This window comes from Pseudopodoces humilis, chromosome 21 (assembly GCF_049639895.1).
Source record: "Pseudopodoces humilis isolate 2021_Gansu_Grassland_sample_001 chromosome 21, ASM4963989v1, whole genome shotgun sequence".
NCBI classification, from domain to species: domain Eukaryota; kingdom Metazoa; phylum Chordata; class Aves; order Passeriformes; family Paridae; genus Pseudopodoces; species Pseudopodoces humilis.
In genome coordinates, this window is record NC_142220.1 from 6,644,372 (window position 1) to 6,666,401 (window position 22,030).

Consider the following 22,030-nt stretch of genomic DNA (forward strand, 5'->3'; position numbering starts at 1 on the left):
AAAAACTTACAGGTGTTCTAAGCCTGGTGCTCAATTTCTCTCTACACCACTAGGCAGATCCACCAGCAGCTTTTCCATGTGCAGATATATCATTTAAATGGAATTATGCCAGCAGCAGGGATCATGCTGTTCCTGCTCTATAGCCATGCTTTGGAAACAGATGCAGATTTATTTAATATCAAATTCTGACTTTTCTCAGATCTGTCAGGACAGCTCCCTTGGCTTCAGCATAGCTGAAATGCTGAGTGAAACTGAAAGCGAGATCCAGCACACAGCACTCTGGAGTTATTAGCAGTGCATGAATAATTTGGATACAATGCCCTTCCAATGCCAACAGCAGCATTAAAAGTGCAAAAACAGAGCGAGAAGAAGCAATTTCTCTGCTCTCATACGAGCACAGGCTGCTTTCTACCCGCTGCCTCCAGCAAGCTCAGCACCAGGGAACACCAGGTCTGCCTCTGGCTCACTGAACATGCTCTGGACACCAGTTTGTGGATGTTGAGACCAAGGCAGGACCATCATGCCACTTATCTGCACAGCTGCTTTGTTACAGCCAGTACAAAGATAATGGCCAGGTGTCCAAAACCCCAGAATCTGGACCCTGCAGCCTCACAGTGCTGAAAAACAGAGCCCACTGCCCTCATTCCATGAAGAATGTATGTGAAACACCTCCCTTCTCACCTGACCACTCCAATGACTGTCTTTTTCAGACAAATGAGGTGCTTGGTTTAGTCAATATGCAAGACAAGTCTGGCCAATTCCTGCCATCCCACCAGGAGACAGAATTTTTCCCTTTGTGGTGGAAGTCATTAGCAGATTGAACAGTATTTCTAGTTGCAATCGGTCTGATTTTATCTTTCAGACAGGCTCTTACTGTGCCTTTTTTTGCACAATTAAAGTGCTCTTTGCTATCTGGAAAAGTACTTAAGTGTAATTAAGTCACCCAGTCCTTCATTTGATAAGGACTAAGCAGACTGAGTTCTTGCATTCCTTCCCTCCAAGGCATTTCCCTCCCCATGCCTTCCAAACTTTCAGTATCCTTTTAAAAACCCCTCGTACCAAAGTTGTAGGAGCCACTCTAGCATTTCTGGCTCAAAAAGGGGAACAGATCACCTCCCTTCCCTTGCCTTGCACCCTGAAACCAATCCTCCTTCCCACCCAGCAGCAAAAGGCAGGGAGACTTTCCCATCCTCCAGCCCCTGGGAGGCTCCTGCATTTCACCCATTCGATAGCAGGGCTGCACTCCAGCACCATCAGCCAGGGCAGGCATCCTGTTACAGCATTGCACTCTGATAACAGAAGGGTTTCTGTATCCAGGGTTACCTCTGCATGTGTAGGTGTAGCCAAAGGGCTTAACCTTGCCTGCTGCCACCCCAAATCCTTCTGGGCTGCTGGGATCTCTGCTCACACACGTTGCAGATCAGTTCTAACTAAACTCCATCCTCATGCTGTCCCCTGCATGCAGGGCAGCTTGCTGCCAGGTATTTCAGCATAAATCCCATCTCCTTTCAGGAGTGTACCAAGGGAAAATAAAAAAAGTTTCTCCAATTGCATTAGTATAAAGTTATGCCTGGCTTGACTTGACACTGTGCAGCCATTTCTGCTGGAACAGCTTCTTCCTTAAATCTGCCCATCCCTACAGCTACTGACAGCTCCCAGCAATGCCTGGAAAAAAGGAAAATGAGGCTTTCAGGAGAAAGGAGCATGGCTGCTCACTTCAGTGGCATCACCCTCACTTTTCCAAGTCATTGTTCAGAGCACTACATACAAAGATTGCATCCCAGCCTGTCCCCCAAGTTCAGCCTGAACACACCTTTTAAAACCTCATAGGACATTGAGAGATTCCTGACACCAGTTTTCTGTGCTCCCAACTGAAATCAATTAAATAAAAGTATTAATTTAGCTGCACACCAAAGAGAGCTGTTCTGAAGACGTATGTGAAGCGCAGCTCAAGTGTGCAGAGGTTTGTAGTGAGAGGTACAGCCCTTGTGAAGTCGATTGCTCCCAGGATGAGCAACAGCAGCAGCTGCCAGGACATAAACAACTCCCCAAACAGCCAGGAGCTCTACAAACTTCTGAGGCAAGGACAGGCAGCAGGGCCCAGCATGGATACCAGTTTTCAAATTAGTTCGATTTTTAGCAACAAATTTATGGGAGAAACAGGGGAAAGCAGCTTGGCTATTGGGAAAGATTTATGGGACAGTCCCTACACGTGTGGCAGGAGCTGCCACGTGCAATATTTATCCAAATGTCCCAGGGCTGCTGCACACACAGACTGGACTCCACACCTCCCCCAAGTGCCCCATCTAACATATCTCCTGCCAATGTGGTTTTAGAGGACTAAAAAAAAAAATACCTTTGCTGTGTCAGGTGAAAATTACTCTATCCTTCAGCATAAAGCCTTGTTGAAGAGCAAAAAGCAGACAACTGCCTTTACAATCTGCACCCAGACCCAAATGTGACTGGCAGAAAGATAACAGCCCTCAGGCACCGAGTGATTTTCAATTTACACAGTTTATTTCAGTGCAGAAATGCACCACTCCTACAAACCTGCCTTTTTACTCCAGGTGGAATCAAATCACACAAAATACCATGCACACATTTGAGAGAAAATTCTCAGGTTATAATTTTAAAACAAAAGGGAGTTACAACCACAAAATAGCCTTGGTGTGGGCTCTGAAAGTTGTGTACAGCTTCAAATGCAAGAAGTAGCATTTGGCTGGGAAGTGTCACACCAAGGCCAGTCCTGTGCAAGGGTCAGAGTCTTTAATACCTATTTAATAGCCCCAAAGACAGGGCACTATCCCACAGGCAGTGGGACACTTGGGACCAAAGACCTTCTGGGCATCACATCAACCCCACCAGGCTTCCAGCTTGGCTCCTGAAGCCACACACCCAGGAGGGAGGGAGACCAAAGATAATATTAAGGGGGTTATTAAGTGTCATATAGTGGCAAACCTTCTCCCAGCATTGAAGTGCTGCTGTGGAGTGAAAGCTGGTGGAGAAAGAGCAGAAGCATCACACAAAGGAGTCAACAATCATCACATGAAGCCTCCTCCCACCTTCCTCCTCAGGCCAGGGCATGCAAGCTTCTCCAGCCCACCCCACGAGGGTTGCCATGGGCCAGCTTTCAAGCAGCAGCCCAGTTTTCAGATAGCACAAAGCATAATCAAAACCAGCCTTACTTCCCACCCCTCAGTGCCTGTTCCACACCAGCTGCCAGCTGGAGACTCATCCCTTCCCACTCCATCCAATAACTGCTGGCAGTTTGCTTCCCCATGGGAAAAGGAAGAGAGCAACATCCTCTTTAGCCCTGTGTACCAAGAACAAATCAACCTGCTGTAGTGCTGTGACTGAAGCTGCCTCAACCTGTCACAGTGCTGTAGATGGCACTCGGTGTTCACAAGGCTGAATTGTTTGTTGGAACTGTTAAAATACCATCATTATTCTAAACTCTTGCTGTAGCACTTGAATTAAACTCAAGAGCTCGGAGAGGCACACACCAGCATTCCAAATAAACTAAGCAGAGACCTTTGAAACACAGACACAGAAGAGAGTTCAGTGGTCCTGGGACTGCTGGTGCAGACACTTCACCCTCTCTGAGCACACAGTTAGCTGCTGCTCCACATCTCATCCTGCTTATGGACTCAGCCACACAAGCATGGCATGAATTGTTTGTTCCATTTGGTTTAGAGCCGGGCATGCACAGAACAGGTAAGGAATAGCCTGAAGCCTCACAAGCTAATGAGACACTGCAGAGCAGATCCTTAATCTCCCAATTCCTTGCCTTAAACAATATTTCCTCCCTCAGTCTTCAGCACTAGCCAAAGGCACCCTAGGTGTCCTGACTCAGTCACTTGTCTCCAACCTGAAGGCATTTCCCTGCCAGGCATCTCCTTTCATGGAATACCCAGCAAGAACCAGCAGGACTTTGAGTGCTTCTCCAGACCAAAGCCAGGGAAGACACTTCCAACTACCTGGTGAGCACAAACACATGGCAGAAATTATGAAACTCGAGCAAGGAACATAATCTGTAGCCTCAAACTCTGCACAGTGAGGCTCTTTCACCCCAGGCAGGCACACCAGAGTCAGTCTGTCCTGCTGAACCATGAGCCAAGGCAAATTGGGGAAATGAGGAAATCTTCAGTTATTCTCTCCAGACAGAAATAACTCAGCATTTCTCCCAGCCCAGCGCAACACTGAGGTAAGAAAGGCTCTGAACTATTTCAATCAATCTTGCTGGACTCAGTCCATGGTTCCTTGGTTTTCACATGTAATTAACAAAGTGCAGTTTCCAGTAAGTGATTGCAAATAAATCCTTAGATGCCTAACAGACAGCAGCTCCAGTGGCATTTAAAAGCTCAGATTCAGATCAGTACTGGGGTTTCCAGTAGCTGATTGTGCACCACAGCCCTGCATAACAACACTAACTCTGTTTTCCTGCCACCAAGCAGAGCCACAAGAATTGTCCTGCAGTACTGAAAGTTACACAAAAGGCAATTTCTACCACAAATTTAGAAGAAGACAGAGAAATTTAAGCTCTTTCCATTTCTCAGCCATCAGAAGGCAGTGGTAGATGTCAGCAAATGAGAGCACATGGTGGTTTATGGAAACATATTAACTGCCTAATCCCCAAAGTCCTGTTCTCAAAGACATGTTTGTTTGGTTTGGTTTTTTTTCTTAAAAATCCCCTTCTATCTTCCAAGCTCAACCCTGATGAGTGACAACAGAGGTTTAGCCCAGAAATCTTCCTCAGTAATCTCCTGTTTGGAAAAAAGTCTCTTTCCATTGCCCTGCCCAAACTCCTGGCTGTAAAACACTGTAGGAATGATCACAGACATCCTAAAGCAATAAGGAATTTGCCAAAAGACTCCCAGGTGAGGCTAGAAAACAGACAGATCCCACACCTCCCAGACAAGCTGTAACACCTGACACCATTACCTGCTTTGCATCCAAACCCAAATACTTCAGCGTATGTTCAAGGTCTGCCAAATCCTCTTGGAACAGGCTGCCAAACAACCCCTTCTCATGGTCTACTGTAAGAAGTTTAAGTTGTCTAAATGATGCTCTGAATTGAGATGTTTCCACTAGAATATAATTAAATGTAATAAAAATCAGACAGCTGATTGCTGAACTACAGCTAAGCCAGGACTGCAGGTTTGTTGGGCAGTCACGATGTGGGCATGGCTCAGAGCAACTGTGATAACACTGCAGGTGTTGCAGCACACACGAGAACTGAAGCACTTGCCAGTTTTAGGGAGTTTCATACAATCATAGAATGGTTTGGGTTGGAAGGGACCTTAAGGCTCATATCTTTCCAGGCCCCTGCCTTGAGCAGGAACACCTCCCACCAGACCAGGTGGCTCAAAGCCCCATTCAACTTGGCCTTGAACATTTGTAATATCCTTTTCTGTCCCAAATCACACAAAGCATCTACACACAAATCCTCCTTGTAGCAGAACATACTCCATGGTTTGCAACAAAGGCAAGAGGATGGGCCATATTATCCATCTCAGATATTGTTTTCCAAGTGTTGCCATTTGTAAAGTCTGAGGCACAGCTGGTTTTTGCAGAATTACTAAAATATTTCCAAACACCCTGCCAGGAACTGCAGGAGTTGTTAACACAAGGATTAAAGCAGGTAGCTGTACCTGGCAGAGCTGCTCTGTTCCAGCACAGAGCATACAATTCCCACCTGACTGTGCTACATGAAACTAGACAAACAATCCCAAGGCCAAACCTTATCCTGTTTTTTCAAAAAACACCGCATCTATTTACACCAAGTTCATCCAGGAGTTAACCACAAGGACCTTGTGGATGCAGGGACTGCACAAACACAATTTCAGCACAGCAGAAAAGGACTGGAAGGACTCAAACCCATCCTTACACACCAGAGCTCTGCTCCCCACTGGAATAGAGTCAGAAGCAAGAGTCTGTCTGACCCAGCAGAGTCAAGCTCCACTCAAAACACATTCGGGTTCCACCCTAAGCAAAGGTAAAAAGTACCCAAATTTAAGGAAGGAAACCCATTAAAAAACCCCCACCATAAGCACCACAGCTACAAACACCACAGTTTCAAAGCAGCTGGACAGAAACCTAATGCTAAAAATCCTAACTCAAACCCAGAATACCTAAAGGGCAAAAGGAGATGCCCCTCACCCTCCATTTGTAAGTGAAGAACAGGAAGTGCAGCCCCCCCAGGACCACCCACACCCAGCTGATGACACTCAGAATTAGGGCTGATAAGAAGATTGAGCTGGGAAGAACACTAGTCCCATCCTGACAAGGCTCTGCTGGTGCCCCTGAGAGGAACAGGACATTCCCCCACCACATGACAGCTAAAATCCCAGTCTTGAAAAGAAACATGAACTGAGATTAGTCTTGACATTTCTGGGTCTTGTAATCACAGTAGGTGACAAAAGCAAATTCTGGATCAGAGCTTTTCCCTGAGCAATTTAAACACAGCTATTTTAAGGGAAGACTGAGCTAAACAAAGGGGTGACAGCCTGAAAGTTGAAAGCCACAGGATGTGGAGCCCTGGGATTATGTGATAATCAGGCAATACAAGCAGTCTCCAAACTACATGTATTTTTTGGAAATCAGGGTGAAAAAGCACTGCCCCTGCACAGCCTTCTGCCCCTTGCCCCATCCATGAGTTCTTGTCCCCCCACATGCCATGGAGAGGCACTGCTGGCCAAAATCACTTGACCCTCTCACAAGGTGAAGGCTCAGTTCAGGAGGAGGAAATAATGAGGCAGGAAGCAAAAATTAAATAATTTCAGTGGAAAATGGAAGGGAATGGTTTTTACATTCATCTCCCTGTGTTGGCATCTTGTCAAAGGGCTTTTATTGGGAAACCACAGTTGGAATCAGAGATTCTGGTGGGGAGAAAAGCTATGTTTTTCCTACTTGGGGCTCAGTGCCTCCTGTGAGATATCCCACAGCAACAGGAGACGGGTTTGAGGTGAAACTTGAACTTTTGGTGTGTTTCCCCATCAGATCTGTCCCTGCCTTCCCTGGCAGCCAGTCCAGCCGTGTTGGCAGAGGTGTGAGGCTGTGGTGCAGGGGGATTTTGTGTTTTCCAGCCCTACTGGATCGCTGCAAACTCCAGGCAGTCGATGGCACCAGCCACCGCTGGAGCCTGAGCCAGGAGAAACAGTGACACCACTGAAGGGACAATATTCCAGCGGGCAGGACACAGCCACCTCCAGACACTTCTGGATGGTTCCACGTGCTTCTGACAGCCCAGTGTCGGGGCACAGCTGAGCCTGTCAAGTGATGCTGGGGAAATATACTGAAGAATTTATTGAACTGATAAGATTTTAAGGATTTATGAGAATTTAAGAATTATTTATATAACAATTATTTAAAATGTATCATTTAAAAATTTATTTTCCTTTGAGGAAATGTATTTAAGAAAGGGCAAAATGCAGTGAGGAGAGAGGGGGAAAACGTGATAGAAGGTCCTGTGAGCAGCATGGTTGGGGGGAAGAGGGGAGGCACAGGCGGTCCAGGTGCTGCATTGATTTCCAGAAGCACAAACAGAGTAGATACCCAAGTCTGGGTAGACTTATAGCCTGGGACTAATATTAATTAGCAACAAATATCTTTTTAAAATTTTTAAAAAATTTTTAAAATTTTTTTTAAACCCAGCCTGTTTTACTCTTATCATTTATTGATGCGTGATCTTCCTGCCTTTTATTCCAACTCATGATTTGTTTCACCCTCCCTTCTCCCCATCCCGGCTGCGGAGTGGGGGGTGGGAGCGGCGGGTGTTCAGCGGAGGTAGCTCAGATCCCGGTCCTTTCCCGGTCCATTCCCGGTCCTTTCCCGGTCCATTCCCGGTCCCTTCCCGGTCCTTTCCCGGTCCCTTCCCGGTCCTTTCCCGGTCCTTTCCCGGTCCCTTCCCGGTCCCTTCCCGGTCCATTCCCGGTCCCTTCCCGGTCCCTTCCCGGTCCTTTCCCGGTCCTTTCCCGGTCCCTTCCCGGTCCTTTCCCGGTCCTTTCCCGGTCCCTTCCCGGTCCTTTCCCGGTCCCTTCCCGGTCCTTTCCCGGTCCATTCCCGGTCCCTTCCCGGTCCCTTCCCGGTCCCTTCCCGGTCCTTTCCCGGTCCTTTCCCGGTCCCTTCCCGGTCCATTCCCGGTGCCCGGTTCCCGCCGCTCGGCTCCCGCCGCTCTCGGTCCTCCGCTCCGCCAGGGGGCGCAGTGGCGGCGCCCGTCCCTCTTGGCGGCGCTCGTGGCCGGTGGCGGAAGGACGCTGGTCCTGCACGTGCCCATGGAGCCCGGCGGGTCCCGCCGCCTCAGGTGGGGCGCAGGGGGGAAAGCGGGGAGGCACCGGGGGAATCCGCGGTGAGGGGGCTGAGGACGAGCCGTGGGGAACCGGATGCACCCGCGCTACGGGAGGTCGCGGGAGCACCGGGGAAGCCTGCGCTATGGGGCACCTGGGAGGCACCGGCGGAACCCGCGGTACCGGGGAAAAGTAGGCAGCGGCGGGAACCACCGATGAGGAGGCCGGGGAGGTGACGGGGCCTGGGAAGCACCGCAGGAATCCCCGGTACGGCGATCCGGAAGGGCTCCCGGAGTACGGGAGGACCGGGCAGGCCGAGCTAGCGCTGCAGTCCGGGGCTGCCCGCATCCCGGGGCTGGGCGGCCGCAGGGAGCTCCGGGCCGCTCTCCTGTCCCTCACCACCCCGCTGTCCTCCCCAGCACGGCGGAGCAGCCGGAGGATCGCCAGGCCGCGGGGAGCGGCCGCGGGCAGAAGGATTTCTTTCCCGACGGCTCGGCCTGGCAGGCCGAGAGGCTGCGGCGCTGCTCCCAAGAGCAGTGGCGGCTGCTGTCCGAGGAGCGCCCGGAGCGGCCGTAAGTCCATCCCTGGGAGAGGCGCGGGGAATGGCTTTCCCCGTGAAAGGGGTGATGCCTGCGGGCAGAGCACAGCTCGGGGGTTACGGGTGGGATCGAGCTGTTGATAGCAGGAGGTGCTGGTCAGCACAGTAAGCCCCCCGCAGTTCACCTGCACTCAGTGCCCCGGTTGGAGCAGCAGCAGTGCGACACAGCCTGGCTGTCCCTGAAGGAACACAGGGACATGCTGGCACACCTGTGGCTTCGGAAAGTTCTTCACAGGGCTCTTGGTTTTTACAGGTGTTTGTGTAATCCTGTAGCCTTTGCACGTAGCAGCCACTGCCTTCTTGGGCATGATCCAAGTTACAGAGCGTCTTGTTGATGCTCCTGTGTGGCCTTGTGCAGATTTGATCGGGTGTCAGTGTCCCTAGTTTATCAGTTTTGGTGGTTTCAACCCTGCTGCCAGATGTTGGCACTTATCACCTGGGAGACACTCACACCCGCCTCTCAACACGAACCATCTCTGCTTGGCCTACAGCTATTAATTTTTCCCTGTGAGTCCCCGTGGGTGGGGTAGAGTGATTTGAGGATGTCTTGGCAGCAGCTGAGCAATTGAATGATACAGAATCATGGAATGGTTTGGGTTGGAAGGGACCTTAAAGATCACCCCATTGTACTCCCTGCCATAGGCAAGGACACCTTCCACTAGACCAGGTTGCTCAGAGCCCCGTCCAAACTGGCCTTGAATTTCTTCTCTGGGCATCCTGTGTTAGTGCCTCAATATCCACATATCCTGGCTTAGGCCTTGCATCTCCAGCCAGCTGCTGTAGCCTGTGGACATGTCTGTGTGGTGCTGACTAAAGATACTTTTAACTGGTTGGTGATGGTAAAGTGGTGCTGCTAGATCCAGGGGATGATGTCTTTCTAATGTCTTGTAAAAACACCACCTGGAACTTTCCTGCCTTTTGACACCTTCCTGAGCTTGTTGTGTTGCTACACCAGGAGCTGACTGTAGGCCACACTAGCAGTAACAGACTAATCTTTAACCTTCTCAGGGGGAATCTGGTGAAAGCTGAGTGGAAGCCAGAACAGGGCATCGTGGAGCTGAAGTCCCCTGCGGTGAGTGCTACAGAGTGTGCTCAGTGCCATCATCTCCTGCTGCCTCACAGATTCCTTAATTTGCTTCTTGCTATGGTAGGGAGCTTGGTTGTCAGCAGGGAACAGCCAGAGCCCATCAGGGATTTGTGTTCCTGTTCCAGGGAAAGTTCTGGCACACCATGGGGTTCTCGGAACGAGGCAAACAATGTCTGCTGCCTGAGGAAGCTCTGTATCTGCTGGAGTGTGTAAGTAGGATGAGGGCACTGGGTCCTCACCGATTGGAGGAGCTGTAGGAACTGACAAACATCTGGTTCACAAGGAATTGTTTGTTTTAGTGTGTTGCTGCTGGAGCTTGTACTCTCAAGCGTCCTCTGTGTCACTGACAGAGTGTGTTAGTTGGATCTGTGTCCAGTTCATTCAGTTTAAGCAGAGATCTTTGGGGCTGCTGCTTGGGATTTATTTCTAGTATATATGGCAAAAAGAAATTTAAATGTGTCAGACAGAGTAGTGAGACCATGTTGTGTTCAGTGCTCCTCTGCTTGCAGAAATGCTGCTTAGGGCTCAGCTGGATGTCTTTGCTTAGAGAGGTTTTTTTTATTTCTCTCTATCAAAGCCTGTTACCTGAATTGGTGCATTGGTCTAAAGGGAACTTTTATCCCTCAGCAAAACAAACAGATTGTGAGCCCTTAAATCTTGGTAGCAAAGGTGGGGCTTTTTTACCCCTGACATTCTGACATATCCCTGGCATTCTGACAAATAGTTTGTAAACAAATTAATGACAATAAAATGGCTTAGTCAGATGCTGAGTAAAAAATTTCCCCAAAAGCAGAAAATGCCAGTCAGATGCCTTCAGCCTGTCATGGAAAAGGTGTGGTTCCTAGGGTTTTGTTTTCTTTATTAGTAAACACCATATAAAAAAACAGAAAGGAGGAAAAATAGGCTTAGTAGCTTAAAACTGCCTCCTGGAGGTCATTTGCTATTCCCTGGGGAAGTTACCTAAGGGATCTCTGGGTCTGTAAAAGAAGTAAATGCTTCTGAGGAGGCACCAACTGATGCTACTGACCTGAAGCTGCCATTCGTTCCTCTGCTTCAGTTCTCAGTTATGCTGGTCAAGTGCTTTTGTTGTTATGCTGTGTCCTGAATCACTCAGATCATCAAAGTTAAAGTATCTTTTAAAGCAGTGATTATTTTATCAGCTGCAGCCTCCAAACACATGCAGGAATGGGAGCAGGAGCTGAGAGCTGTGGGTGGGAACTTCTTACCTGGCTGATCAAACTAGGGTATGGGGGAATTGGGTATGGGGAAGGGACTGTAAGTAGTCCAGGTGGCACATGGGGAGAGATGGATATTGTGTCAGGGAGGGTACTGGGACCGGCTGAGGGAAAGGACTGATGTGAGCTTGCATGGATTTGTTCCTGTGGTTCAAGCCAAGCTTCTGCCCTGCAGGGCTCTGTCCAGCTCTTTTACAGAGATGTGCCCCTGTCAATCCAGGAAGCCTATGAGACCCTGTTGTGCCAGGAGGCAATGAGCCTATCACATTACCAGGTGTGTTGGGACCTCCAGCTGTTGCAGGAGGATGAAGGCAGAAAGCCCAGCCTCTGCCACACAAGCTCTTCCAAGTGGCTGGAAGCAGGGTAGGATGATCTGGGAGGGAAGGGGAGGGAAGTCATCCTCAGTTGTTCCCACTCACCTTCTTCCAGATGTTCAGTTCCTGTTTCCCCACCTTTGTTTTGGGTCCTAACCCTGGCATTTTCTCCTCTGCCAGTGCCACACTGTGTTCACTCAGTCATAGTGGAACTGAAGTAAACATTGTTTAGGGCTGTCATTTAACTGTCTTGCTTTCCTTTGCTCTAAGGTGTTCAGCCACTTGAAGCAACTGGGTTATATTGTACTGAGATTTGACCCCAGGTAACCAACTTTTCCTTCCCGTGCTGCTTTCTCCTTCCTGAAGACCCTGAGACTCTGTACCCACTGCCTGGCCCCAGGGAATGGCAGAGAAGAGGACTTTGGCCTGCATTCCACCTCTTGAGAGGATTAAAGGCTAAAAGTAGCACTCTACCCTTCCTTGCTCCTCCCTCCTGAGGAGGTGATTTGGAACATGAAGTGGGGCATGAACTGAGGGCCATCCTGGTCCCACTTGGGCATTTTCTGTGCCTTTGGTTGCTGTATCCTGGGGGCTGAGCAGATGGTAGTTCCACTGCCTCACCTTGCTCTCAGCCTCTGTGTTGGTCTCTTCCAGCACTGTCCCGTCTCCCTATGAGAGGCAGCTGAGTTTGGAAGGTCACTGCAAGAACTCTGGGAAACACCATCGCAAGAGGAGGAGGAGTTCCAGCCCCCGGTAAGGATGTGGCTCAAAGCCTTCTCCAGTCCTCTTCACACCACGCTGGCTCAGGAACAGCTGCTTTGCTGCAGTGTCCCCAGGCCTTCCTGCTGGGGGTGACCTTGTCTGGCACAGTTGCTCTTGGCTGTCCCCAAGCCGTGCAGCACTTTTCCTGAACGCTTTGCAGTGTTCCCTTTTGTCACATGTGTGCTTCATGCTAGGGCTAAGAGGGGCATATTGCCCCCAAGTCCCCCGGTTTTGATGCTGAGATGCCACAGAAGAAGGGGAGAGAGGTCAGTGCAAAAGGAACACGTCATCTGCCTGCTCCTAGTCTTTTTCAGCAGGAGCACAGCTACCATAGTGCATGTCTGTCCACCTCCTCAGTCCAATTTACATGCCAAGACTCAACAGCAGAGAGCAGAGTTGCGTCCTGGGGCTTGCATGTGTCCAAAACATCACCACAAACTGATAATGAGTAATTTTGCTCATAATTCTGACAGTTCCCAGGAGGTGGCATCAGCCTTTCAGAAACGGGGAGGATGAGATTGGAGAGTCTCTGTTGACAGTAAATCAGTTCCTGGGGAGTTGTGGAATTGTAGGAACTGGGAGATTAAACTGCTGGTCTAAGAACTGCCCCATCTTCTCTGGAATCAGGGTTTGAATCTCACACCAGTAAGAGGTGCTGGCTGGCAGGTTTCTGCCTGGCCTGTGCTGCTTTGGCTGAAGTCCATCATATTTGCATGGAGGTGTTTGGGTCAGTGTTTGGGGTGTGGATGTGGCATGGCAGGTTGGGAATATTGTCTATACAAAACAAGGCTGGGATTCTCTTGGGTGTTGAAGTCAAACCTTGTGCAGGACTTCTCAGAAGTTTATTCTGCCTTTGGCATTCACTGTTTAGTTTTGGCCTGCTTTTTTCTTTTCTCATTTGTCTCACAAGCAAGGAGGTTGTTGTCAAGGGTTTGCAGACCTGTCTGGGGGTTCCTGCCACCTTCACTGTCGTCCCTTCAGGCTTGGCTGACTGCATTCTTCCTGTTAGCAGGGAGCAGGAAGGATTTAAAAGGAATAAAGTTCTACCACATGCTCTCCCTGAATTTTTTACTGTTCCTTTGTCTTTAGGTTGCATGAGAAGAAACATAAAGTATACGAAGACCTTCCAGAAGCTGAAGGGACCTCCAGCAAAGATGGAGATGACCATGGAGACTCCATTCCCGTGGATGAAAATCCTTTGTCAGTGCAGCCAGAGGAACCAGATGCTGGCAGTGCAGAGGGGGAGTCAGTGCCAGTTCCTCTTGATACAGGACAAAACGACTCTCTGAGCTTCTCCAGCAGGCAGACTGGAGACCACAAGGAGAGCAGCTCTGGCACCCATGTAACCCGTTGGGATTTTACCACCATCACCTTTCCCAATGTGGCCTCAGACCAGCCATGCACACATCTGCCCTCCCCTGACAACAGGCTCCTGCCAGAGAACGTGCCGGGCAGGGAGGTGGATGCAGCTTCGTGGTGCACACGGATCAACCAGAAACAGGAGAAGCTGTCGCGGAAGGAGAGGAAGCAGCGGGAGAGGGAGAGCAGATACAAGAGCAGTGTCAATGCTGACCAGGAGGTGAGGCGCTGCTCCAACTGGCAGGAGTACAAAGCCCTCTTGGAGCAGAGGAGACAGCAGAGGGTTTGGAAACGACCGTCACACCTGTGGGACCAAGCTGTCACACCACTGCTGCGGCCAGAAGAAGTGACCTCACCAGGTAGTGGTTCTGGGAATTTGACAGGGACTATTCTTTCCACCACCCCCCCCCCCAGCTCTGAGAAAGAGTGCCTGGTATGCAGCAGCAAAATGGATGACATGGAGAAGCTGAACATCAGTCTTGGGGGCAGTACTTTGATTAGGAGAATCTTTCTATAGCCCACTCCTGTGCCAGGATAAAAGGGCCTTGGGAGGGCTTCTAATCCAATCCCCATGTCCTGCTGTATTGCATTCCTTCTTGCTGGGCTGTTAGGCATGTGCAGTCAGGGCCAGCAAGATGCAAAGCAACTCCAGAGTGTCTGGGCTGTGTGCTGGGAGGAGATGAGGAAGTTGAGGTCTTTGTAGTAGCCAGTGGTGACTGTGGAGCTGCCAGCCATTGTCAGAGGAGGAAGGTTCGTGGGTGGTGTGGAGTGCTTGGAGTGCCCTGGAAGGGAAATTGCTGGTCTGATCCTTTTCCATTTCTTCTCCCTCCAGCTGCGCTTCTCCAGCAGATCAGTGTGCTGCAGCCCTCCCACATCCTGGATGGAGCCTCCCGGTTAGTATCCAGCCAGTCAGCTGGGAGCTCTTGGGGAGCAGGGAGTGTCTTGTGACTGTCCCTGTTTGTGAGGTGCTCCCAGCAGCAGTTTGGGAGCTGCCTCACATCCAGGGTGCCAAGAGAATCCAGTGCTCTGCTCCATGACCCCCTTGCATCTCTAGTGAGGGGGTGGCATTTCTGTGAAGTACCAGGTCTTGCAGCAACAGAGCCAGGGCTTTCCAAGCCAATTAAAACAGCAGGGTTCCTCTCTTACCCCACCCTTCCCTCTCTGCATCCCAGCCAGGTATCTCTTCTAGAGGTTTGATTGGGTTTCACGTGTGCCTCATCCCTGGAATGTGCTGCCATCCCTGCTTCAGTGGTTACAAACTTGGCTTTAGGATTTTGGTTTCTGCTCCTGCCTCAGAGTCTGTTTGGTGCTTGTGTGCAGTCCCTGCAGTGCTTTGCTCCTGTCTTTGTTAGTGCTGTTTCTTGCAAGGGCGTGGGGTAGATGTGAGCAAGGATCTTGCTGTGGTTTGGCTACAATAAAGCTCTGGAAAGTAATTAGAACCGTTGCAGGGTCAGTCCTTTGAGAAGTGAAGCCTTTCAAGGGACCCAAACTAGTCAAAAATAGACCAAACTAAAGGGAGTTCTCGCTCCCTCTTTTCACTGCTGGACCTTGCAGTGTTTCGATCCCAGACCTGTGTGGCTGTGTTCCTCTGCAGGCTGCAGGAGGACCCAGAGGCCATGAAGATAGACTTCAACGTGTATCAAGCAGATGCTGTGTCCAAGTTTAAGAAGACGAACCCTGGGAAGCCCCATGTCAGGATGTGTGTTCGGAGGTACCCCTGGGTCTTGTGCTATTTCTGAAACTTTGCAGTTTGTTGTTGTGGAAATGAAGTCCTAATGATCTGTAAATGATCCAGCATCTTGTGAGCTTTACAGATCATCATTGTCTCCCTTGAGGGTGGTCCTGCCCAAGATTTTTTTTCTTTCAGTTCCTCCTTTGTTGGAGGCTGTCTGACGCTTCCCCCCACACTTGCACTCAACCCACACTATTTGGTCATCTGGTTGCTGCTCATGTCTGGGTATTACCGGGAGTCAGGAGAAAGAAGCCACAGCTTTTATGCAATGCTTGTGAAATTCAGGTAGAACCCAGTGCTGTGGGAGCTGAATCCTCAGTCAGTGCAGATCACTGTGGATTTCTGCAGAGATGAACCTCTCCAGAGCTTGCTACAGGCTCTGAACCATGGGATCAGTATTTTTATCTTTGTCAAGTGTAATGTTAAGATCACTAAGAACAGAGGGTAGGTATCCCCTTTCTTGCTGGATCCAGAATCTGATACTTAAACTCCATAGCTAGGTACAAAGTTCAGTTTCTGCCTTTTCTCATTTTGCTTTACTAAAACTGTCCCTCTGCTCTCTGCAGCTGTAGTAGACAGAGCAAGGAAGGTGGTAATGCAGTTTTACTAAGGTATGTCATGAGCCAGTAGGATGATCCTTGTTGCATAAATATTTTCATTGATGAGCAAACAGACTGCAGAATTGAAAAGAGGGAAAAGCAGGTCAGATGTTAATCCCAGCAACCTAAAGATCTTCCCAGCACAAAGGTATTAAGATTGCAGTGGATTGGCCATTTGCCAATATCCCTGTGAACCTCATCTAATGGGCACAGCGTGGAGCAGTGTGCACTTATCCTTGTTTTTGGCAAAGGATTCAACAGCTCCCAGTTCCCAGCATGCTGGGTACTCACTCTCAGGGCTGGCAGCCTCCTGCTTGGACTGAAGTGGGTGGGGAGGATCACTACCAGCTCCTCAGGCCAAAGGGAGCTGTTGTGATGGCTGGCCAGGACAGCTTTGCCTCTGTGTCCTTGCTTGGAGAACAAACAGGATGTTTTTTTCTCTCTGTAGCTTTGATGAGCAGATCCCGTCCCTGCGGGCTTTGAAGCAGGTGACGTATCTGAGTGGGGACGTCCCGCTGGTCTTTGCGCTGGTGGATCATGGAGAAATCACCTTCTATTCACTGAAGGAGTTCAAGCTGCCCGTTGATGTTAATCACTGAAGTTGCTGTCACTTGCAGAAATGGGATGGGATAAAGGGAAGAGCTTTACTCAGGAGTTGTTTTCCTGATTAATGGAATATTACAGAAAACAGAGCCTGTCATAACTGGAACTGTAGGAAGTTGGCCACTTTATTGGCTATTACAGACTTCATCCACCCAGATGGCTCAGACATAGTGTGTAATTTACAGCACACGAGTGTGTTTGGCTTAGCTGGGCATTTCTGGGCAGGAGTACACACTGCTTTGTTCTTGAAGCTGCTGGCTCTCCAGCTTTTTCACCTCACAGACCACCAGCCTGCCTTTCCTGAGTCATCTTTTGCTGACTGTAGACCATTAGAAAACACTTTGCTGGTGATCTTTTTGTCAGATGTAAAGAACCACTGTGCTACACCGATGGAATGGTTGGAGTGTCACTGAGGTAAGTCAGGGACAGAATAAACTGATCAGTGCTGGTGGCCTGAGCCTCTGTCATTCAGCTGTGCCAATGACCATCAGATCAGATTCTGATCTGAAAAGGCGCAGCCATAAACTCAGTCACCTGGAGGATAGTTTCCAGACACTTCAGAGCAGGAAACTGTGCCTTGAACACAATTCATCAGCCAGAGGTCACAAAGCCCCAGAGCATTGCAAAAGGCAGCTTGGCCTCCTGCAGCAGCTGTGCTGAGATGCATTTTGGCCACACAGTGTTAAGCCATGCTAAAATTTGACCACCACTATCACCACACTGCATCTGACAGTCTCACCAGGGCTGAACTGCAGCCCCTTTCTTTCAGCCCAACATCCTCTTTCCTGGCTGTGGATCCTTGTTATTTCTCTTGCACATGGGAGGTCCCTGAGTAAAGGGAAAAGCTACAAATTCCTCATGAGCCTTCCAATCTGCTCTCCACCAGGATATCTAGGTACCAAATTTGCTTTAGCCTCTATGCCAAAAGTGCCAGGTGCCAGAAGGTCTGCTCAGTGGGTGGAAGTGAGCTAAGCATGGCTGTGTTTGATATCAAAGTTTTCAGAACTGTAATAACAACTGGTTTAGATATGTTTTATTTGGTATTTTTTAAATTCCTCTTGGAGATGTGGAGAAGGCTAAGCAATAAAAAAAATCCTTTTCCAGCGACACAAGCTCCTTGGTGTGGTTCTTAATTCCCCTAGAAATGTTAGGTTATGCAGAGGGAGACTGGAGGCTACTGGGACCCGAGCAGCAGCAGCTGCTGAACGCCTGCTCAAGGTCATACAAGCCCGTGGCTGTGTAACCCTGGAAACCCTGCTCCTACGCCTTGTGCGCTTGGCTGCAGCCGCTGCCCTGTTCCCGAGGAGGGCAGCGTGACTCAGAGCCTGGAGGTGTCCCTGCATCCGCGTGCAATTCCTGGCGGCACAGACACCTCTTCCTCGCTCATCCTTCATCTTCCCCCTGCGTGGTCAGAGGTATCGTAGCCCAGGGTGCCGGGGCTCTGCTGCCAGCAGTTTCACACACACCTCAGTTATCAGATGCTGGAAGTCGGCAGGGCTCTCCTGAGGTGAGGGTCTGGTTGCTCCTCCCACGCTCCCTCCTCTTCCTCTTCCTCCTTTCAGCAGTGCTTTGGCTCTGAGAGTTCTCCTTAAAGCCGGGGTTGGCAGCCCCAGCTGCCCTCAGCATTCTCCCAGACTGTTCTACAGATTAAAGGCAGTGGGAAGGGAGTTTCTAAGAACAGGCGTAGCCAGGAGAGCTCCAGCCTGACCCACAGGGCTCATGTTTGTCCTGGAATTAGGTCAAACTCACTCCTGTTGATTTCAATCAGTCTCATCTCTTTATGCCAAGGTGGAATTGTATCGATGAACTCTACAAGAGCCACCCAGTGAGTTTCGCTGGGGCAGAGACTCCCTGATTCAGCACAAGACAATTACAATTTAATAACCACTGAAGGGAGGATTGAGAAACGGTGGCTGCCTTGCTCAGCACCATAATGATGGTGCCTTTACCCACCCCAGAAAAGAAGCATGATCCAGACTGATACCACCGCTCCATTTTGGCCTGTGATGCAGATCGGCTGAGCATTGCAAGGAGAGAGCTGAATATTTAATTGAAAAACATTACTTTTGGAAACATGGGTGAAATACTGTTACTGGAGCCTTGTCAGAAGTAATTTCAAGCTTTTGCACGGATGCAGAGTGGGCAGACCTTCGCCTGCCATTACTCTCTACATACATAGAGCTTCCTTGTCCATCTGCTGTTCCCTGCAGCACGACACGGGCTGGCTGCTGCCGGGCCGTGCAGCGAGACTTGTGTTCCTCTCTCTAGCGAAGGCTTCGACCTTGTAAATAAAGTCTGTCTATTTTCTCAGGCAAGGCTGTGAAAGTTGGGTGTTTTCTGGCGGGGCTGGAGCCGGGAGGAAGGGCGCTGGATCCCGGCCCCGGAGGCGGCTTTGCCGGCCTTTCCCCGCTGCCGTTTCCCGGTGCCGGGTGCCCGCGCTCCCCGAGCCGCCCGGCGCCGCTCCCTGATTGGCTGCAGCGAGCTCGCTGCTGAATTATTCATGAGCGAGCTGGCGGAAAGGGAGGCGGACCCGCGGCTCGGCCTTATTTGCATGTGATGCCCCGCCCATATACGCGATTTGCATAGCAGGCCCCGCCCCGGGGCCCGCCCCGCCGCGCCCCGCCCGGAGGTGCCCGCGGGGCGGGGCCGCCGCCGCCGCGCAGCTGAGGGGGAGCGGGCGCGGAGCGGAGCGCGGCCGGGGCGGCCCGGCCCCAGCCCCCGCAGGTGAGCGCCACTCGCTGGGGCCTCGCGGGGAGGCGGGAGGGACAACCGGGAGTGAGCCCGGCCGGGGGTCCGGCCGGCGCGGCCCCGGCAGAGCTCGCCGGAGCGGCCCGCGCCATGCCCGCCCGTGTTGAGCTGCGCGGCGGGGCCGGCAGGTGCTCGTTGGTGCCCCCGCCCCTGAGGGGGTTCACTTCGCCGGGCCGGCCGTGTCGGGGCTGCCCACACCTGAACCCCCGGCGCACTCGGGGACTCTGGCAGTATCTCCCCGTGGAACTTGCAGCCGCGGCGCTGAGAGCTCTCGGGGTTTTGTTTGCTGTTGTGTCCGTTCCCGGGCTCGCTGCGCTGCGTCTGTCCCGGCCGGAGTGCGCAGCCCCCGCGGGTACCGCTCGGCAGCTCCGCATCCCGGGATTCTCCGGGAGAGGTGGCTGCAGTGGCCGCTCCGGGACTTCCTGCCCGGCCCTCAAGCGGGTCCGGGCCGGGGCCGCTCCCGGCGCACGGAGCCTCCGCGGGGGCTGCGGGAGCCGCTCCCGTCGCGTCCTGCGGTGGGAGATGCCCCTGCCCGCAGCCCGGCCCCGCAGGTCCCCAGTGCTGCCGCCGGCTCCAAGCAGCGGGTCTTGGAGAAGACAAGAACAAGAACTGCAGTGACTGACTCCCTCGGGATATTCTGTTAGCGTTTTCTCTCTCTCTTGTTTAATTTTTTTTTTCCCCCTATGCCCGTATTAAATGCATCTTGTCACTATTAGTGGTTTTTCTTTCCCCTCCCCAAAGTTGTGAGAACTTGCTGGATGGAGGAGCACGTTACTTCCAGCAGGCAGCAAACAGGTGTAATAAAACGGTGAAACAAGTTGTTCAGCCTTTGTCTCAGGTTGCCCTTCATTGTGTTATGGAAACAGGCTGTTGCTGGTATCTCCCCTCCTGGAGATGAGGCTTAACCTTGGCGTTGGAGAAAGCTTTGTGTGTTTGTGTTTAGTGTTGTGGATGGTGTAGAGCAGTTGAATCAGACTCCCGGCTCTGTGTTTCAGCAGCCAATGGCACAAAGCCTCGTGCTCTTAGGGGAATAGTGACAGGACAGGGGGACAGCTCCACTGAGATGGTAGAAGTAAAAGCTGTCTGTTGTAATGTCTTATTTGATGGGGGATGCTGCTCTTTGTAGTCATATGAGAGCACTTCAGTCAACTGGAATATCTGGCTTTACCAAGTCCCAGCTGAAGCTGTGTGCCCAGAGCAGCTGCCTGGTTATCTTGGCTTTGATTCGGGAAGCTGGTGCTTCTGGCAGGTGGAATGCAAAGTGCTGGTACGTCGCAAGGCTCCTCTGTGCACCCTGGCACGTTCCTTGCAGGGATAGACTGGCCTGTGGAGGAGATGAGGATGAGCTGTGCCAGTAGTGAGCAGTCCCTAATCCTGCTCAGTGCTGCTTGTAGCCTGTCAAAGGGCTCTTTATAGTTCACAGTATTGGAAAGGGAGAAGGGTTCTCAAACATCTTCATAGGATGGTGGTGAGGAACTCTTATTTGGCTTTGAACAAATTACATCTGCTATAAAAGCTGACCAAAGAAAAGTACTGGACGAGTTAAACCAGTTAAGAGCCCTTTATCTTCCAGTGGCCTTCTGGTATGGTAACATAATTATTCCTGGGAATTGCTTATGGAAGAGGTGTGTCTTTTCTTGGCTGACCCAGAGTCTTGAGAAATGCCAAAGAGAAAGGGAGGTTTTAAACATATGTCTTTTATTTTATTGCCATACATGGCAATAAAAGTATGGGATACTGCTAGTACCATCATCTTTCTTTAAAATGCCAGAGGAGGCACTGGTTTGGTTTCTGTGCAGAAATTGTATGGAAGCTCTAGTTCTCATATAAAAGTTTCTCATAGCTGGATCTCTTTGTGTTGCTTTATGAAGCAAATGTTTTTGTGGTTTGCTCCATTGACCCACTGTGTGGAAAGTGGTGCTCCAAAGTTACAAGCCACTTCTCTGATTCATGCTTTTTAGCAGAGCCTACAAAGGGTTTTGCATCATGGACAATAATGTTGTCCAGCGCAAAGACTTTGCTCTGCTGTAGCATTTTGAAACTTTGTGTTGTCATGCCCCCATGACAAGGAGAACACAATAGGAGTCATAATGACACGCAAGGTTTGCACAATTCCCAAGTTCATTGCAGGTGGGCGGTTCCTGGTAACTCCAAGCACAAGGCTGTTGGAAGTACATGAGCTTGCCTGAGTTGTGTGATTAGTTCTCAATTATTTTCAAAGAGTTCTTGGAGAATTGATGTTTGATATTTTATTTAATATTGCTTGTGTTTTGGGATGGCAGCCAACTGCACTTGGTGTTGCAACAGTCTGTTCAGTTGTTCATTTCACTGTCTGTCTCTCCAGGTTCACTGAAATAAATTATTTTTAGAGGATCTTTTTGTTTTCCTCTCTGACTACTGTATGCAAGATGCACATGAATGCTCTCCTGTTAATGAAACTGCAAGTGCTGAGGAGTAGCAGTGGCTCAGCAGTTGTGTAAGGGAGATCTCTGCATAGTCTCATTAAACTGAGATTAATGTTAGAGCATCTTCCTTCTCCTGGGAAAAGGAGGTTGTGTCTTACACTTGTCTCTGTGTACAACTCCTCCTTCCATTGCTTTAGCTGTTCTGCTTGGTTTGTGCTTTCTTCTTGAGTATCTGCCTTCACAGTGTGTCACAGTCAAGCAGGGTGGTAGAGATGAACAGTTAAAGAATAGCTCAGGCTCGTT

General features: G+C 50.4%; 2 protein-coding genes across 7 annotated transcripts in view; both read left to right on the top strand.

Moving 5' to 3' along the window:
• The first annotated feature begins 8,226 nt into the window (after positions 1 to 8,226).
• On the top strand, positions 8,227 to 17,686 carry TSEN54 (tRNA splicing endonuclease subunit 54). Of its 2 annotated transcripts, XM_014255783.2 has the most exons (12): positions 8,227 to 8,302; positions 8,705 to 8,857; positions 9,892 to 9,955; positions 10,096 to 10,179; positions 11,381 to 11,479; positions 11,790 to 11,842; positions 12,174 to 12,272; positions 13,371 to 13,999; positions 14,473 to 14,533; positions 15,235 to 15,351; positions 15,939 to 15,983; positions 16,420 to 17,686. In XM_014255783.2, the coding sequence occupies exons 1-12, from the start codon at positions 8,274 to 8,276 to the stop codon at positions 16,568 to 16,570; spliced, it is 1,584 nt and encodes a 527-aa protein (XP_014111258.2). In that variant the 5' UTR covers positions 8,227 to 8,273; the 3' UTR covers positions 16,571 to 17,686. The 2 variants fall into 2 exon arrangements, with proteins under 2 accessions (XP_014111258.2, XP_014111259.2); XM_014255784.2 differs by lacking the exon at positions 15,939 to 15,983.
• Positions 17,687 to 19,196: 1,510 nt separating this feature from the next.
• The window catches only part of LLGL2 (LLGL scribble cell polarity complex component 2), a 33,023-nt gene continuing 30,189 nt past the window's right edge, over positions 19,197 to 22,030 (top strand). For 4 of the 5 annotated variants that reach the window (XM_088065475.1, XM_014255920.2, XM_088065477.1 and 1 more), the window contains exon 1: positions 19,197 to 19,298. The gene's annotated coding sequence lies outside the window, so the exon portion shown is untranslated. The remainder of the gene's footprint in view (positions 19,299 to 22,030) is intronic. The other variant, XM_005526762.3, reaches the window with a different exon arrangement.